Genomic DNA, 19,623 nt, shown 5'->3' on the forward strand with positions numbered 1-19,623 from the left:
AGTAGAATGTCCTTTAATATGACTCAAGGGCATAGGAACTTTCACTTTTTCCATTTTCCCATTAAGACAATGCTTTTACCAATTGAGGGATAGTATTTGAATACTCTCCTATGGAGCTTTTAATATTATAGTCTACCAATTGCTAGTTATGATAAATTGTTCTGAAGAATGTTTAGAAAATCAATCTGTAAAAAATATTGGGTGGAGTAGTTCGAGGAAAATTTTGCCAAAAAAAAAAATTAAATATCAGAAATTAGAAATACAACCATTTTAAGTAGGTTTTTTCTGTTAGACATTTGGTGCTGGTCCTGATGGGAACAGAAGTCTGCAAGCGGCTCACAGTTTTAGGATTACTAGTCTCTAAAGATTATATTTGGTCCAGTGTTTCAGAGCTCAGTTGCACACAAATGATTATGTGTTTGCTGGAGAGTCAGTGTTCTGCAGTCTTCTTTTCTGCTCTAGAGTATGACACTGACAAAAGAGGTTACTGCAGAGCAAGAAATTGAGTTATTCTTCTTTGCAGAATGATTTATATATGTGATGTGGATTCTATGCAATAGCTGTATAATCCTTGTAGTAGTAGGGGTCCAGTATTGTTTGACATCTTCATTTATGATCTGGATGATGGGGAAGAATGCACCCTCAGCAAGTTTGCAGATGTTAGAAAACTGTGAGGAGTGTTTGATATACCAGATGGGTGCTCCTGTTCAGATGGACTTTGACAAGCTGGAGAAATGAGCCAACAGAAACCTTGTGAAATTCAATGATCACTGAACTGAGAGAACAGAACAGAACACGATTTCCCTTTTCAAATATTTTGCTCTATGTATTGTGATTAGAAAATAGTTGACTTTTTGAATATTCTCACAATGTTTCAAAATGTAATATAGCTGTGCATAGAAGTATGAGTGATATTTCAATGGTTTGTTTTAGTTGTAAAAATTGTATCTTTCTTAATTATTGATTTTTCAACAAAGATTTGGTTTGGGTAAATGAAATAGCTATTGTAGCAGCACTGTCACTTCTAATTACACATTCAAAAAGTTTATTTTAGAAATTTTAAGATTCTACTTACCACTTATTTTATTTTAGGTTCTGTGGTCTTTGGAATTAGGCCATTGGATCTCAGAGGAACCATATGAGCTTTCATCCAGCTTCCCTGCAGCTCCTGTAAGTTTAATGGTCCTTTAAGCTTGTGAACCTTCTTTTGTTTATCTGGGAAATTATTTGCCCTCTAAATAGGTTTTGTGAATAAGGAAGCCTACTAGAAAAATATTTTTTTAAGCAGGTACTATAAGGAGTTATTTTCTTCTTCATACAATACTTTTTGAAGTGTGTGCAAATCTTTGGTACATGTGGAAAATTCAATATGTTGATTGAACAATTAACACCTAAATAAACCAGCATCTTACTGAAGTATAAATGTACTTTAATTTTGTTTCTATTTGTACCTGTGTACAAACTGGAAAAGCACGTTATTGCCAAATGGAAAGATTTACAGGTCAGGGACTCCGGTTTTTTTTGCCCAGAAATTACTTGGGCAATGGAAAATTACTGTGGTCTTCTATAACTGCTGAGTAGGAAAAAATGAAGCATTTTCCTGTCTCTAATAATCATTCTCAAGTACTGAATTGGGAACATGTATGTGGGGACATGATGTACCTGTGTAGACCTCAGTGCACTTCAAGTGTTGTAAATGATTAAACAGGAATTTTATTTTGGTTTTAAAACAAGTAGAAGTGTAGCTGGTTACTAGTCAATCATTCTAATAATTTTCCCTCCACTAAATTAGTGTCTGACATTTATTTCTCAAAGTTTCATACTAGCTTTGAAGAAAGTACAGTTAATGGGGTATGAAATTTATTTTTACTGTAATTTTATTAGCTGTTAAGAACTTCTATTTAGCTTTCTTTCTAAATCTATAACTTACTTAAATTTACATATCCAACATTAATATGTGTTATTTATTATATATATTATTTATTTCATGAATGTGAAGTGTATGTTCTCAAAGTTGAGGGAAACTGTAGCAGTTATTCTCAAATAACCCTTAAAGAAATTAATTATCCATTATCATTTCATACTTTTCATAAAATGAGAAAGTAGATTGTTTTATATAGCAAATACAGTAAGAATGGCAAAACTTATTGTGAAAAAGAAATAAGAAGCATGTCCTGTTTTTTCCCCTTTTCTGTATTGCTATGAAAAAATCTACACTGAATTTCATATTAAGTTGCTTTGAGTTTTCTGTTTCTTTTCAGACTACCTTGATTAATAACAAAGTATGCTATCAGTAACAATGTACATATCATTCATTAGAAGTGATTCCTCTTGGGGTTTTTTTTGAGATTCCATTTAGAGGTTTTATTCCTGAAGCCGAAGTAAGGAGAATTTGAGAGATGGTGAGAATGTAAAATTAAGGGAGGTTAGGATTGTGCTAAGAACCTGAATCACTTCTTTTGCAATATGCTGTTCTTGCAGAGGAACAAAGTTGGAGTCCAAGGCAATATTTCCACTACCATTCCTTATTTAGTCACTCTAATTTCTAACTGTAACAGATACCTTATTTTTTTGGATGATGCAAATATTATTTGAGTATGAATTTATTAATGTGTTTTCATTTGCTTTTTGTTTTTCTTGTTTCTTTCGTGCTTCCTACAAAGTACTTAGAGAAAATGGAAGTACATTCTAGTTTCACATACTGTTTATTTGATTACAGGAAGGAATTAAAAGTAGGGGTTACCTTGCTGTTATGTTTTACTTGCTTGTACTAAGTCCAAAGAAGTTTTTGCGGCCTTCTGTTTCCTATTATTGCCTTCCTTCTTACATGCCCTCCTGTTGCTTCACTTTGGTGTTTGGTGCTCAAGCCATGCAATCTTCTTTAGGTGAAATGTCATTTAAAGACATATTGCCCCTAAAAAGTTACATTTGTGTTAATAAATTGATCCCTTTTCCCCCAAAATGAAGTCTCTTAAAACAATTGATCCATTCAATGTCTACATCAATATTTTTGATCACTTTCCCAGAACAGTCATCAGAAAGCCTCTAATTTTATAAACTTTTTTTCAACAAATCAAAACTAGCCATGCAATATTATTTTAGTCATACAGAGTTTTCTTACTAAAATAAAGAAAGTTAGTGTCAACCAGAAGTTAGCACTGGTTTTCTTTGCCAGGTTGAGCATTCAGATGGCATCATGGTTTTTAAGAACATTTTGGAGGATTTTTGTTTTTTGTTTTGTTGGCTTTTTTTTCTCTTTCCTTTTATTATTGGTGTGGATATGCTTACTATATTGGGAGTATTTTCTTTAGTTGTCTGATTAAATGTACCAACACAGGAAATGCAGTAATGTAGACTCGGCATTTCTATTAAATTTCATAGAATCATAAAGTATTTTAGATTAGCAGGGACCTCTGAAGATTCAACACTGTGATCCAATACTTGTCCAATCCACCCTTCTGGTAATAAACGAATACGTGAAATGGAAAATTCACTTTCCCCAATTCCAAATTGTATTTAATGCCTGTTGTCCCTGTCTCTTGTCTCACAGCAGAGCACCTCCAAGAAGGGTCTGGCTTTGTCCTCCCTATGCCCTCAATCAGGCACCATTAAGGTCTCCCCTTCCCTTTCTCTGCTCTAGGCTGAAAAACAACAACTCTTAAGGCTTTTCTTGGTATGCTGTGTGCTTGTTGGGATGTGTGGCCCCTCAACTAGTAATGACTCTTCTAGACTTCTCTCTAAGACATTTCTTGAAAATTCATTAAAGCAATTTTGGGAAGTATTTTTTCTTTAGTTTGGGATATGTATATTCTTAAAAGTTTTCTATGAAAAATAATAAAATGCTAAACAGTAATTTCAAATACATAGAGATTATTTTATGGAACTGTTCAGACAGTGATTAATTTACATTCTTTAGGTTTATATAAAATCAGATCATGAAGTAATATTAGAAATATTTTTTGTCTCTGCTACTCTTAGTAATGATGACACACATTTTCAGTGAAGAAGAATGATGGTGGTGTGAGTGGTGGGGTACTCTGACAGCAGCTTTAATGATTGTCAGTATAAAATGGAGATATTTATTCAATCTTTCTCAAAACCATTTACTATTTTCAAGAGAGAAATATAGAATCATCAAGGTTGGGAGAGACCTACAGGATCATCCAGTCCAACTGTCCACCCAGCACTTCCACTGTAACCTGTAAACAGCATCACCCACCAGATCCAGATGCCTCTTGAACACCTGTAGGAATAGTGACTCCACAACCTCTCTGGGCAACTTGTTCCAATGCCTGACAACTGTAACACTGAAATATTTTTTCTAATATCTAATCTGAATCTGCCCTGTCTCATGTTAAGGCCGTTTCTTCTGGGCCCATCACTGCCAGCAGTGTAGAAGACAGATCAGACCCCACCTCACTACAACCTCCTTTCAGGTGATTGTAGGGAGTGATGAGGTCCCCGCTGAGCCTCCTCTTCTCCATCTAAACAACCCCAGATCCCTCAACCCTCCTCGTACAATATTTTTTCTCGACCCTTCTCAAGCCTTGTTGCCCTTACAACACCTTTTGTTAAGTTAACTTCTGGAAATATGTCTGGGGTTTTTGTTTTGTTTTGGGTTAAGTTCTTGCATTGTAACTAATTCAGTCATCTCTAAAATCAAAGTTTTACAAAAATATTAGGCAGAGAATAAGCATGGGTATTAAAAACTAAACACAATTTGGAGAAAAACCTCCACTAAATTATTGTGATGCATGAAGAAATATCTTCTCAATCTGATTTGCAATTTTAAAGTACACAGTAATAAAATGAAGGGGAAAAACAAAAAGGAAAGATCACCCAGCAGAGTAATTTATTCACATTATGGTGTACATTGAGGGCCTACCTACAGAGAATTTTTAGGGAGAAGTTCTAACCTTACTGAAAATAAAACCATAGTGTGACCTTAGATAATTTTCGGATTATTTTTCTTCCTGTTCTTAAAATGTAATAATTTGTATCTTAAGTCTTAAACATAAATTTAATTGTATCAAAGAACATGCATATGTTTTTCAGTTAGGTTATTTTTACAAAACATATAGTTATATTACATCACCAGGTGATACATGATTGTCACAGACAACCGGGCATCTGGTGTTAATGCCGTCGTCTCAGTTTACAAAATACTGGTCAGTTATTTTATGGGTAAATGACAAGGGAAGAAAAAAAGTGCAATCTTCATAAAAATGTATAGGAATACATGCTATATTGTAATGCATAGGGATTTTCTATAATTTAAAGACGGTGACTGAAACAGACTGAAAAAATTATGACTTTTGTAAATGGTATTTCCCAAGAATAAATGCAAACTATTTAAAGGATATTTGTCCTCTGTTAAACATAGTCGTACAGGCTACTGGAAAAAATCCTTAAATAAGTGTGAAAAGTTGCTTAGGAGACTATGGGGGAAAAGAATGTATTCCCTAACTAAAGGATTGAGCTAATTACAGGAAAGTATTTTTTTTATGTACATATAGGGCACACACGACACAGAAATATAAATAGTTCTAGATCTAGCTAGAACTAAGCTAGAACTAGCTAAGTGTTTTATATTAATGTTTAAACTTCAGTGGTGAGGCGAAATGCATATTCCTAAAACTATTTTAGGGTTTTTTTCACAGTTCCAGTTATTTACTAACACATACATAACATAAATGATCAGTAAAACAGAGTCCTTAAGTTGTCTGACGGTTTCTTGGATGTTCTTTTTATTGAGTCATTTGGCCAAATCACTGTTATATCAGGTCGATGCTTTAGACATTGCGTCTGGTTGAATAATATGAGCTTTAGCTGATCAAGGCGATTGCAATTCAGGAACTGTACTGAACTGACCCCTTCAGAACACTAGTGCATGTTTCTGGGCTTGAAAAAATGAGACAAGTTGCTTGGTAAAATAAGTCTTTGAAGACTATACAATACATAATTCACATAATGGCAAAGCATTTAGAAATCTGCTGGTCGAATCATCATAGTTGTAGCTTTGAGAGAGTATCCCGAGCCCTTCCAGTAGTACCACTTGATCCCATTAAACTTGTTGTTGTTCTGTCGTAATGGATAATACATTCCATTGAGGTTAGAAGGACCACATGCGTCAAACCACCATCCTGCAAGACAGAAGACAAACATCAGCAGAAGTAATTCTCAAAATAGTATTTAAGATCATTTTGTTGTCTGGAAATGAGAAAGGAATCAAAACCCAGTTTTTTGTTCTTATGATTTGGAAGTGTCGATGTAAAATACATGCCCCAAACTCAGGAAAGAAATGTATTTGTGTATCAACTCCATATTCTTGAATCTTACACAGTACATTGTATTTGAAAATTGAGAAGGGAAAGCTTTCAATCAATTTATTATCCACATCAAACATTTCTGGCAGTCTGAGGGCAGAGCACAACTTGAACTATAATGATACTGAGTTGCCTTTGGTTTTATCTACTCTTTGGTAAACTGCTGTTTTTCACAGATTTAAACTCCTTTCTTAATTCTTTCTAGAGGAATTATTCAGTTCTCTGGGCTGTTCAGTTCAAAACCTCCTGAAACTTTGTAAGAAGGAAAAAGAGAAAAAAAACAGCCCAAATGTGCTAGGTATCCATATAGTCCTGACTTCTTAGTGGGTCATAAGAAAAAATTATTTTTATTAATAAAATAATATTTTTTTATTTCTGTTATGGTGGCGATAGTGTGTGTGTTCTGTTTTGCGGGGCAGTATTCCAGCTATCCTTTTGGATAAACTGAAGCTGTCTTTTTTTCTTGGAGCTTGTTCTATAGGAAAATGAACAATTACTTAAGAGATAACAGGAAGAGAAGCCAAATTTACAAAGCACTTGTATACATTTCAGAATGTGGAATTCTAGATGAACAAATTATATGGAATTACTTGTGTAGTTGAAGATAAAAATACCACCTAGAACTCAGTTATAACTAGTAAACAATCATTAGAAAAATGTAGATATATCTGTGGTGTGTCTTTACCACTTCATAACTATATTGAAATAAGGAATTAAATTCTTATACCCTTCTGTGGCACTTGCAGCACACAGCAGCTCTTGGGGGTTTTTCTTCTTGGATAGTTAGGTAAAAGGCTTATGCCTAAAGAATCAGGAGCCATTTCACTGACAGCTGAATCTCTGAAAGTGTTTGTTTTTTTTTTTTTGCAGAGAGTTGTATTTTAATCTTTGAATGTACCTCATTCCTTGGAAGAGGAATCTGCTATGTCTCTGATTAGTTCCACAATTAGAGACTTTCTTGTACCCCAACTTCAGGGAATTGTTTTCCCTCCAGTTTTCACTTCTCTTTCTGTTTTATTTTAACTAACTCTTGTCAAATGGTAAACACTTAATCTAGAGTCACCATACTAGTATTTCTATCTGTGAGTTTTGAACTTTTTTAATAATCAAAATTTACTGAGTCAAAATTATTTATCTCGTAGACAATTTCAGTGCCAATAAAAATAGGAAGACTGAGAAACATAAAAACATTCGTACCTCCTGTTAGCATTTGTGAACATTTGCAAATACATTTGTCATTGTCTGCATCCTTTGTGCTAAAATCATTTCCTGGTTGGCTTATACTACTTATTTTGCCCGCTGTCCCAGTAAGTCCTTTAAGGTAAATCCTGTAGAAGTGAAAAATGGAAAAACAATTATTACGTGGAAGTTGATGGAAGATGTCTGCAAAAAAATGATGGAATAATTTGCAATAAATATCCTGTTCAAATAGTTTAATTCTCTTCTGGCCAATGTACTGCTGTAAGCTGTTTTTCAGTACAATGTTTTCATTTGAACAGAAATGGTCAGCACAATTTCTAATGAACATGTGTTCGTTCATGTCATATTAGAAGAAAAAGAGAGCAAGTTGGCAGTAACTTCTGGGATTTTTCGTGCAGATCATGTATTTGTTAATACTGAAAGTGCATTGTTGTACTTCAGTGCAACAGTACATGCAATTATTTTTATTACATTCAGAAGTTTAAACCAAACCTTTTTTGATTCCTATTTTACTGTTAGTACTGTTGTTGTACGAACAATTACATTAACAACAATTATAACAATTACATGTACTAACAATTACATATACTAACAATTACAGCAATTTAGCATTACAACCACACATATATGAGGTGACAGCCTTATTGGGGGTATTAATTCTGAGCTAGTAAATGATATTTTAGAAGTTTCTCAGTATTTCCCTTTCCCTTGTCCTAGTTACTTATCCTTTTCACATCGTTCATAAATTTTAGTGTTAGCTCATCACAAGTATTCCAGGTTGCTTCAATTCCCTGGCAAGGTAAGCGTTTGGTGAGGTTGCTGCTGTAGGCATCTTCTTGTATGGGTGCCAATGCAGTCTCAGCGGGGAGAGACACAGGGCACTGAACTGGGCAGGGCAATTACGCAGCCGTTCCTGTGTTACCTTGCATTGGAAGGACTTGAACCCTCTGCTCCCACAGTATGTTTTTGGTGATTGCATTTCTGTATCAAATAGCTCATGCTTCTCAGAGGTATTCTATTTGTTTAAAGAGGAGATCTGATTGTCTGAGGAGAATTAACTTGCCCCCCCAATCAGTCTTTATCTTGCATATAATTCTCTGCTTATGATAGAAATTGTCTTTGGTAGTTAAACAGATTATTTTAACCCATTTTATAGTCCCTATTTTAAAATATAATTAATTAATTTTATTCATTTAGGTTTCAAAAGATCAGTTCATTACAGATTTTCTTTAAAATATCTTTTAAAAAATTACTGTTTTTTTCTTAAGATGAGTTCAAAATTATGTAAGCCAATTTCTAGCATAAATTATATTAAAGGTTACAAGTATAAGGTATGAGCCTAAGCTGGGTCTTCAAATATCATCTGAAGTCTAATATAGGCATAGTATTATTTATTTGTGGTTAACAATAAATTGTTAAAGGTACAGTTTAGCATAACAGAGGATGAGAGGCAATGGATGGAAATTGAAAGTGAGATGTTCTGACTGCATATCGGAAAAGCTTTCTACCATGAGGAAAGACAACTAGGTTGTAACCTTGGGAGGTTATCAAGACCCAGATGAAAGACTTTGAGCAACCTGGTTTGGCTTCATAGCTTTGAGATCAGGAAGTTTAATTTAAACAAAGTCCATTCTGATCTCAGTTTAATATGAAGAAATTTCAGTTTTATGGCCCAACTCATAATCTTTTCAGCATTCAGAATGTATTCATCTTTTCAATGTAATGAATCACAGAATCAAAGAATCGTTTGAATTGGAAAGGACCTTAAAGATTATCTAGCTCCAACCCCTTTGGCATGGGCAGGGACACCTTCCACTAGATCAGGTTGCTCAAAGCCCTATTCATCCTGGCCATGAACACTGGGATGGGGCATGGAAGATGTTCTAAACTGAATACTTTCTTTGTTTTTTTTTCTTTTTTTCGTAATGTTAAATATATTCTTTAAACCACTCAATTTTATGATTAATTCCTTGATTTGGTTGCATATTGTAATAAAATTGCTTTTACCATGTTAATTTTCAGTAATTACCTTTTAATACTGTAAATGGACAAGGGTAATCACCCATTTTGCAAAAGTTTCCTTTCTAAGTATTTTAAAGCATTACTTTAAAAAAAAAATCTCTGCTGTAGATTCTGACTGTTTCCAGATGAAAAAATATTTACTTTGGAGTTAAGACAACTAAATACTACCAAGGCATTAAGATCTAACATTTTGTGGGGGGTAGATGCTGCTAGTTTTGAATTGCTTTGTTTGCATATAAGACCTGAATTGAAATAACAGCATCAGGTCTCTCAGGTGTGTCAGGGTGACTTTATTTACAACAAATAGTTGCTAGGGATCTTGGAGAAAATCATCTAAATGTAGACCATTTTTCTGTCCAGTCACCCAAGCTCCATGAATCTCCAAGATTCTTACAAAGAAACATTTCATGGACCATGTAGTAGGAAAGCATCTGTTATACTGTGAAGTGTTTAGTCTCTTCTATAATAAATCAAACAATTTATTGTATTTACGTGTATTGCAGAGAGCCTGGTGAATGAACTATGAAATGCCCATATATTTCAGCTGTGGCTGGTACTGCTTCAAAATGTGTAATACTATGATACTATTTAAAGTATATAAAACTATAGTAATATTTGTATAAAATATTTATTTTAAAATTGTATTATTTCTTTTTTTTAACCAAGAATTTAGAAGAAATTGTGAGCCTTTACATTTTACAGGATTAGAGTGTAAATAATAGGTCAAATAACATTTGGTCTTTAAATTGACAAGTTGGTGATTGGTGAAATGCACATTTGCTCAATTTTTACAGGTAGGAGAGTTATTGAGAATCTTAGCCAGTGGCTCATGGAAGGATAAAGCCACCTCACCTCAATGTGCTCTTTATGACAACAGAACAGTTCCTAGAAGCCACTGACATAAGGAAAGTCCTTGCAGAATAATTCATCTTAGTCATCCACCTTCCAAAAATGTATTTATTGCAGGGAATCAGGATTTGATAGCAACTGCAGACAGGTTCCTATTTTCCTAAAGACTGTGTACTGTCACCCACTATATTGGCACATGTATCCTATCTTATTCCGTACTATCTCATCATCTTTGTGTTTTGTGTGTTATACTCACACAAGATGCACTAGTAAAATACACATTTTCTTCTCTGGAAAAAGACATTCTTTTTTTAGGCAAGAGATGAAAAATGGAGAAAACATTACTTTCTGAGTGAGCTGGACAAGAGTCATGATTTGTATGAAATAAGGCCATGCATCTACACAGTTTAGAAAGATTACTATCAGAACATTTTTTTAATTAGATCTGATTTTTCTGCTTACCTGTATTTTTGTTCTTCACTTGCTAGAGAGAAATGGTCATATAATGAATATGCCTCATTTCCTTCCCAGTCTTTCAGTTGTATTTTAAGAACATAACGCTTCTGATTAGTCAGTTGAGAAACAAACTCATTGCCCAGCCAGTACTCCCCAGCAGGATCACCAAATCCCTGTAATGCAAGTTGTATATATAAATAGTTTTGTTTGGGTGGATTTTTTCCTTTGAGTTTAAACAGATCAATTTATCAGTTTTTAAGTTTAATAGTTTTCAGCCTGTCAACTAAGAATTTTACTGTGTTCACAGGGGTTATTGATCTGTAATGTTTCAAAAAGTTGATTTCAGCAAGGACAAGCTCAGGAATCTGAAACAGTGAATCAATATTATTTATTAGATTTGGAGCAGTTCCTACTGTTGCCACTAGAAACACAAATATAAACAACTCAGAAAATGTAGACATACGATGGAACAGTTGATTAAAAAAAATTAAGGTTTCTCTTTAAAAACAAACATCACACTTGCAAATCTGCTTAGGCAAACAACTTACACTATTCTGACATTTTCAAAATGAGCATCTGAGGACAAAGATAACTTTTTAAAGTTGCTTACATTCTAAGGATGGTATTAATATAAATTTAGCATATTAGGTTTCAAATAATAATAACAGCTGATATTAAGGCTTCAGAGAATATTGTTTACCATCTTGTACTCCTTCCACGTCCGGTGGAAGTCCACACTGCCATCTTCTCGTTTCTGAATAACTGTCCAACCTCCTCCACCAGTTTCCATGTCACAGTAGGCCTACCAAAGTAAGCATGTAACAGCCTAAGTGCATGCAGTCACAGCAAAACAAAACCAGAAATCATGTAATTTGCATCATTCTATATAGTGGCAAGTCATGTGCAAAATATGAGTTAACCTAAAAAAGCCAGTTTTCACAGCTTTCATACATATCCATTGTGGTGGTCCATAAATAAATGATTCCTTAGTATATATCACACTTAACAGAATACCTTAACAAATGACACCTTTCACTTCTCCATCTTTTTTGTGAGAGATCCATTCAAATTTCCCATGACTTGTCAGAGCATAGATACTGTTAAGTTCAGGCAATGAGCAAACTGAAATATATTTTTATTATCACAGTCATTGTTCAGTGCCTTTGCAAATGGTCTGACCCCAAATTTAAATCTAAATCTTTTAATTCTAAAAATGAATTGTATTATCTGAAAGTTTTATCTTAAAGCCATGTTATTATACAAACTGCAATGAACATCTGTGCTTGAACAAAAAAAGTAACAAGTATAAGATGTTCCCAAATATTATTAAATCACCTTTGAATTTACCAATTTATTGCTAAAAATTTGAGAAGACTGACATGTAATAAGCAGTTCACTGAACTCAGTTTTCGAATACTCAATAAGTACATCCTTGGCACAGTAAAATTCAAGTTTGTAGGTGACTTGTTCAATCAGTCTCCCAGATTAAATCACTTCAGCACCAGAGGTGAAAGGTATTACTGAAAGTGCCAATATACTGTGGAGATGCTGATGCAAAAAAAGTCTTTTGAAAATTAATTGGAATTTTGGAATGTTGTTTGGGTGAAGTAGGGGATAAATTAACAATAACATTTTGTGAATATGAGAATATCTGGTACAATTTTTCCTGAGAAAGGATTTCAAATTGTTGCATATAATTTTGATTTTTCCAACACTAACAAAACTTATAACTAGATGTGGGAAGTCAGTGGAGCTCAGGTGGTGTAAGACAGTACAAAGAAAGTCTTCAGTATCAAAGAGATACTGAAGTATCTCTTTAAATTGCATGTTAGTACTAATACTATCTTTAAGAAATATATTTAATTTATTGTACAAGAATTCCTGTTTGGAGAATTCTCAGTTAATGTTTTCTCATTTGGAAGTTTAATTTTTTTTAACCACTTTCTGCCAAGATACTGAAGTTCAGAGCCTTCTTCAGAATCACTTCACATCTCTGAAAATTTTTCAGTTCTATTTTGAGTATTGAACTACATTAACTTCTAATCTGTATTCTAGATCTTTCATCCAATAAGTGAAGTTGTGTCTTCCCATTTATAGTAGTACAGGCAAGACCTGACTTCTTACACTTCAATAGGATATTTCATCTGTAATTAAATAAATAATTTTTAAAGAAACTAGGCAAGTATTTCATTATTAATTTGGTTGTTTCCTTCATTGTTTAACAGTTCTCTAAGTAGTCTTACTTCTTGCCTAACTGCTGCTTGTCACAATATGCCTATAATTGCCCCAAATCATGACTGGGTGGTGCTAAAGCTGTAATGTCTTTTTCATCCTCTTCTATAGGAGACTTATCAGTCTTATCAGTACTGGCAGTTAGCAGATTTGAGCTCTTTGAACTGTTAGACATCCTGGAAATGTATTGAAAAAGTATGACTGCAGTGCAGCCAGTTTCCTTCTGTGCTGTGGTAGTGTTATGTGTGTCATTTTGGGAAGTAAAGTGTGCTCCTTACCAGCTTTTTAATATAATTCACTCTTTTAGGGTATATGTCTTGTACGTATGTTATAAACTCACATCTATATATTTATATAAATCGGAGTATTTACAGTTCAAGCAGTGTCATATATACTGTTGAAAGGCATCAGACCTTTGAAAGGAAAAGAAATCCTTACAGCTGAAATATCAAATATATTAGTGTTTCAACAGGCTGTTGCAATTGGAAATCCAAAGCAGATACTGTACTTTAAGCTTGCAGTAGACTCTGTTCAACATCAGAAAATCACAAGACATTCAGTTGGAGATTTTTAGGGAAGATAAAATAAATAAGGAAAAACGTTGGATAAGGGATTACCTTTTAAAGTATGTATTGTGAATGGAATTTAATTGAAACCTCAATTTGTACTGATGTATGCAATTCCTTACACCTCAAAGTCTGTTTTTTGTTTGGCTTTACTAACATCGGTATTTCATGACTGGTAAAAATGTGATGATAGTGTATAAATTAATTTAGTTAAAATAAAAATTCCCTTCAAAGGAAAGGCTGAAGATAAGTTATTGTAAGACAAGATAAATCTGTTTTAGAAGGCTAACTCATGATGTATAATGTATATGTGAAAATTAATTTCCACAGAGGGCTATGAAAAGGGATACTAGGAATGGACTAAAGCAGATGCAAATACTTTTTTTAAGCATCAATGCAAGTTAAAAAAGAAAAAAAATCAATGCAAGATTTAACAATGATCAAATATCACTGGTTGTAGATAAAGTTGTTGACTCTGAAGCTTCATCCTTCTTAAAAGAACAGTATGAGCAGCCAGATGGACAATAGAACTGTTTCACCCTTCTCTGAAATATGTAGTTTTTAACTAGGTACAGTGGGAGGCCATGTATTAATTTATTTGAGTTGGGGGGTCAGTCTGATATTGCTGTTGTAGTTGTTAATTGATGTTTTTGAATGTTATGTGCAATTTCCTTTATGCCTATTGTCTAAACTTCAGTTTAGCTGGAATTAATACTTTGAAAAAATCAATGCTTTTGAATAGCACGTTATTTTGTTCTAATGAGATTAAAATATAAATAGGGAATTACTATTTATGTAATGTTTATCATAAAATATTCCTGTTACAGGTAGTATCCATTTTTTAAGTGAGTGGTAAGACAACTACCTTTAATAGACACTATAGATTCTTTGAGATAAATGCTGGAGTACTGCAAATAAGTTCCCAAAGGAAAAAGCAACTCACTAGGGACTGAAAAACTTAATGAGAAATTGAAGAGATGGACCGTAAAAACCTCATGTACATTTTTCTTACCAGTAACAATTTTTAGAAGTTTACATAAATTTGGGAGTATAATTTTTCCACACCAAAAAAATTTCATGTCGATCAACTCTAAGTCTTTCTCTTAACACCATTACTAGAAGAGAACTTTTGTGACCTTTCAACCTATTCTAGGTCTTATATTCAAAAGAAAGATATGCAACATTTCATAAAACTAGTAAAAATAGATACCAAGATTAGGCAGGCAACAGGAGTCTTCAAACAGATGCCAAAAAGAATAAAGAGATTAACCTCTCAAGTTACAACAAATTGGAACAGGGAGTATTTGATGTATCTTGTGAAGTCCTTCAGTACTTACATTTCTAGCAACTGTAGCACTGTAAGAGGGTATTTGGGGTATAAGTGTTTTCAGAGCTACTTTGTGAATGGTAAGGCTCAGGCTGAGTTATCAGGATGAAGAACCACTGCAGTTTTTATAGCAAAGCAAGTGCAGTCACCACATCTTTGGAGTGACCCTTTGCATCACTTTTGGCTGTTGTCTGAACACTTTGGAGTCATTATGTCCAATGATTTTTGTATTCTGCTATCTCTATCTCCAGGAGATGTGACTAGATAAGAACTACAGTCTAATTGGTTTATGAGGTTGCTGTAAGCATAAAACTATTACTTTTCATAGTTTTGCCTCTGCCATTTTTCCTTGTGTCAGCAGTCTTTTGCTGTTTTCCTCAGTGTTTTTAAAAGGAATTAGCTTTTGTCCTGTTGCGGAACAGGAAAGTTTGAAAATATTAATGGAATTAAATAATTGTTTTCCTCTCAGTAGTCATATGCAATTCCTTAGTTTTGGATTATGATGGGAGACAAATTAGTAATGTGGGATCAGTTACAGATTACACAGAAGTTGTTTATAAGCCTGTTGGGAGGTCAGAAGGTGTTACAAGAGGAAAAGACAAAAACATAAACAGCAGTGCAGCACTTTTGGCAAATAAAAAAGGTCACTCTGTTTCCTGGTCTGAGTAGCTATCCACATCATAAACAGTTGAAAATGGTGTAACATGTTGATTGTCCCTAACCTTCACTTCCCTTGACAACTCCTCTTATGTGTTTACATTTGTATAAAAAATCAGCATCAGGTTAAAACTTTTTAGTCTCTTATTTTCAATGCGGTAAGTAAAACCCCTACCTGTCTTTTTCTATCTGAAATGGACAGAATAAGACTTTAATTCTTTAATATTATTAAATGACTGATTTAATACAAAGTGAAATTATTACATTTTAACTACTTTTTTTTAACATAGTAAGTTACCAAAATAGATATTTGCATTAAGCATTTAAAGCCTCCATGTTCAAATGTAAAGCATTTAATATTTTATAGTCTAGGAAATTTGTACTTTTGAAAATGCAAAATGTTAAAGTTTATGACAAATTTTTATTCTGTAATATGTCATGCACTTGTGTTTGCTTTTAGAAAATATGCATGCTCTGTATACTATATTTGACAGTAAAATTAAAACCAAAGATAAAAGCTTGAGACAAGTCACAGTAAGAGATCCAAGGAATGTTATTCCAGAGCTGTCTAACAAAGACTGCTGCATTCCATTACTTTGGAGATGCAGTAGCTTTCATCTCCATTAGCTTTTAAAATTGTGATTGTAGATATCTATGCTATTTAAATGCCATTCAGCTTCATGTACAATAAAACATTTCATTGTATCTTATATAACTAATTTTCTTCTGAAATTGATGTATTTGGATTCGATTATTCCGAAGGAAAACCGGCTGCTTTTTTTTTTTCCCAGAGAAGCAGAGTGCAAATAATTTCTCTAGATTATATCTATAAAAAATTACAGGTTTTTATCTATTGTATTTTATAGATCTTACCCAAACAAATTGCTTATTTCCTTTAGTTGATAGCTTTGTAAGTGTAAAGATCACAGTCTGGCATGGGCTAAATGAAGTTCTTGCACTTCAAAGTCTAGTCACCGGTGAACTTCATTTCTATACCTTTGCTTGGGAAAAAAAATGCTTTCTCTGTCAGAGCTTTACCCATTCCTTTTCCACATTGCACCTCTTTTTCCACTGCTTTTTTACATTTTCTATTAATTTTTCTAATGCAATAAAGTAGAGCCTTAGGAATTTCATAAAATATTTCAATTTTTGTGTAAAGGAAATATCTACAGTAGAAATTAGAAAATAAAAACATAATAAAATTATTTTGTATTTGTCTAAGAAATATATTAAGCATTTTTTTATATTCCTATGTCCCTTAGCCTCCTCAGTCTGCTGTGCCTTTATCATGGGAGCCTCACTCCTCCGAATGCTTGCTCCAGGTTTTTGGTTCTTTATCCTCCCAATCCACCTGGGACTTTTCTCCCTTTCAGATTCTATTGATTGTTTCAACTAAATTATACTCTCTGAAGCTTTATCATTTTACTTACTTCAGCAAATGGAGCATCTCTGTCAGGCTCCAATAATGTATCATCCAATGAGTGCCATTTCTAGTTCAAGGTCTTTTCTACAGAGGTATGGCATACTGCTTTAACTTAAACTGACGTTGAAGTTCATTTCAGTTAAACACATAGGGGAAAAAATATCCATAGAGGAATTTAAACTGATCTAGTGAAACCCCTGCAAACTCACCTTTTAAATGAATCAGTAGTAGTATTTTCCAGGGCAGTATTTCCCAGAAAATCCTCTCTGTTAGACAGTGTCTAATTGTTATTCTAATTGTTACACAAAAGTCCTTAAAACTCTGTGATACAAAGAACTGAAACCCATATATGAGTTCAGTACTACTGGATTGCTTTCATCAGTATAAATCCATGAGTAATCTTCCATGCCCCTGACTTTACTTCCTTTTGCCTCGTGAAGACCCTTGGGCATATGAAGGAACTAAGAACTTAAAGGAGACAGGAGTCTGCTGATCATGCAGAGCAACTCTGTTGGTTTACAGATTTTATAAAGAAATTGCACTACCATATTGATTTAATTACATTAATTATGTGGAGAAAAGAACGAAATTCTGGCATGATGAAGCACACAACAAAATGTATTTCAACTGAGCCAAAATTTCACCTGGAGGACTTTTTTCTTCCTGTAAGATACTCAGATCTAGAAGTGATTAAAAGCTTGTAAAAAACTTGGTAAGTAGTAAACTTCACTATTAACTAGCCTTTAAAATAACATATTTGCCAGATCAAATAACCTTTAACATGCAGTGCAGCTAGGTAGCTCTTTATAGTCATCCTACCTTCTTCTCTTGTGCAGTGTTTGAAACTGTTAAAGTGTAGATCCCACTTGTTGTCAGTCCAGATTTGAAAGCTTCAGCACAGTCTTTGAAACTGATTTGCTCCTCTTTGGCTATGAATTTGCTCTTAGCTATTAAAAATACAATAGAAATTGAAGGCATTAAAAGGAGATTAATAAAAGTTACAAAGAATCAATTTATGGTGTAATTGGCTTAAAGCAGTTCCAAAAAATGTCTGGTCCTGAAAGAAATGACAGATCAAGGCACTTATTGTGTGTGATGTTACTTTGTATTTTTTAAAGACATTATTCTGATAGGACTGTGGTTGTATCATAGGTTGAAAAGTGCCAACACTCATGTTGAATGAGAAAACTCAGGATATTGCATCTCATTCAGTTGAACAGTTTCTGCCCTGGCTGGACTCCTACATCCATTACAACCTAGTATGCATTAACTACTATTATATACATACCTAAGTAGCAAATGATTAGGTTAATAATGACTTTTGGCCAGTACTCTTATATTGTGAAATGAGTTATGAAACCTTTTATAATGCAACAGACTTAAGAGGTTTTAAGCTTTTTTTTTTTTGCCCCTGTGCTGAGCAGGAACAACTTTGTATGTACCAAGCTGAAGCTTGGTAGGTCAGCCCAACTCACTGAGGATATATACCTTCTGGAATTCATTTGTGTAAAAAATACATTTTCCTATATCTAAGTCTTCTTATTCAACAGAACAATCTAAGGTTCATCTTTTTGTTCAGTTCTTTATTAACTATGGAGGTTGGAATTTCCTGGCATTTCGCCTGCTGACTGATATTTCATATTTGACCCTTCTGGGGTTGGTTCTGTGTATTTTCCCTTTTAATTTAATCTAACAATCACAGTCAGTTACTACAAAGGTTTAGGTGCCATATAAATACGTGCTTGTATTACAGCTGCTTATTATGTTCTTTTTAGCTTGCTTATTCATTATTTACCTGCTTAAGTGCTTTGCCTTAAATAGAAAAATAACACATTCAGTGTTTTAATTGCTTTTCCACACTCTATTGTTTGCATACTGTCTTAGAAGCTTTCCCTGCTAATTTTGTCTTTTTGGCAAACACTCATTATTTTTTCCACTCTGGGTTTAATGGTGCTGTAGCCAACATGACTTTGACTTGTTTACTTATTTGTGCACTAGCATAGCAGATAACATCAGCAGGAACATGTACAGCCTTGGTATTTAAGGGAATAGCGTCAGTTATGAAGACAAAAAAACTTGGAATTTACTTTGTTTAGAAAAACCTATAACCTATGTTATGGTAATAACATATAGGACAATACTAAAAGTGAGGAGTTCCAAACACCCTTCTCCTTTTCTGTGATCCACCTTACAGTAATGTATCATAGCCCATGTATACTGTCTTTTAAATTCTAATGACAACTTCTAACATTTTTTCCCAGTATTTAATTTTAAATCCTTTCTTTAGGGGTTCTGTATGCTTCTGTATTTTCCCCCCTGAGAACTTTACAGGCAACGGTGCCAGATTCTACAGTCTTTTAGAACAGCTTCTTAATCTTTCCAAGTTCCATATCAGAAATTAAATTCAAGGCAGGGAATGTTTAAATCCTGTGTAGCCATAACTTTTAGTTTATAGTTTGTGTGGGTTTTTTATGGTGTATGTGAATCTGCATAAATCTGAAAACTATGCTTGGTGACTATGATCTGTTGCAGGGTTGTCAGGCATTTAGGGGTGAGATTATTGCC

General features: G+C 33.7%; 2 protein-coding genes across 3 annotated transcripts in view; one reads left to right on the forward strand and one right to left on the reverse strand.

Annotated features, from left to right (window-relative positions):
* MCPH1 (microcephalin 1) overlaps positions 1-19,623 on the forward strand; it is a 122,908-nt gene that overhangs the window by 41,978 nt on the left and 61,307 nt on the right. Inside the window, exon 12 of the mRNA XM_041477479.1 lies at positions 1,093-1,170. Coding sequence (XP_041333413.1) covers positions 1,093-1,170 — 78 coding nt within the window. The remainder of the gene's footprint in view (positions 1-1,092; positions 1,171-19,623) is intronic.
* ANGPT2 (angiopoietin 2) overlaps positions 4,834-19,623 on the reverse strand; it is a 42,140-nt gene continuing 27,350 nt past the window's right edge. For both annotated transcript variants that reach the window (XM_041477481.1, XM_041477480.1), the window contains 5 exons: positions 17,878-18,005; positions 11,554-11,655; positions 10,860-11,026; positions 7,524-7,654; positions 4,834-6,143 (listed from right to left, as the gene is read on the reverse strand). In XM_041477481.1, the coding sequence (XP_041333415.1) occupies positions 5,983-6,143; positions 7,524-7,654; positions 10,860-11,026; positions 11,554-11,655; positions 17,878-18,005 (689 nt within the window). In that variant the 3' untranslated portion in view covers positions 4,834-5,982. The remainder of the gene's footprint in view (positions 6,144-7,523; positions 7,655-10,859; positions 11,027-11,553; positions 11,656-17,877; positions 18,006-19,623) is intronic.

This window comes from Pyrgilauda ruficollis, unplaced genomic scaffold (assembly GCF_017590135.1).
Source record: "Pyrgilauda ruficollis isolate IOZ18807 unplaced genomic scaffold, ASM1759013v1 scaffold40, whole genome shotgun sequence".
NCBI lineage: Eukaryota > Metazoa > Chordata > Aves > Passeriformes > Passeridae > Pyrgilauda > Pyrgilauda ruficollis.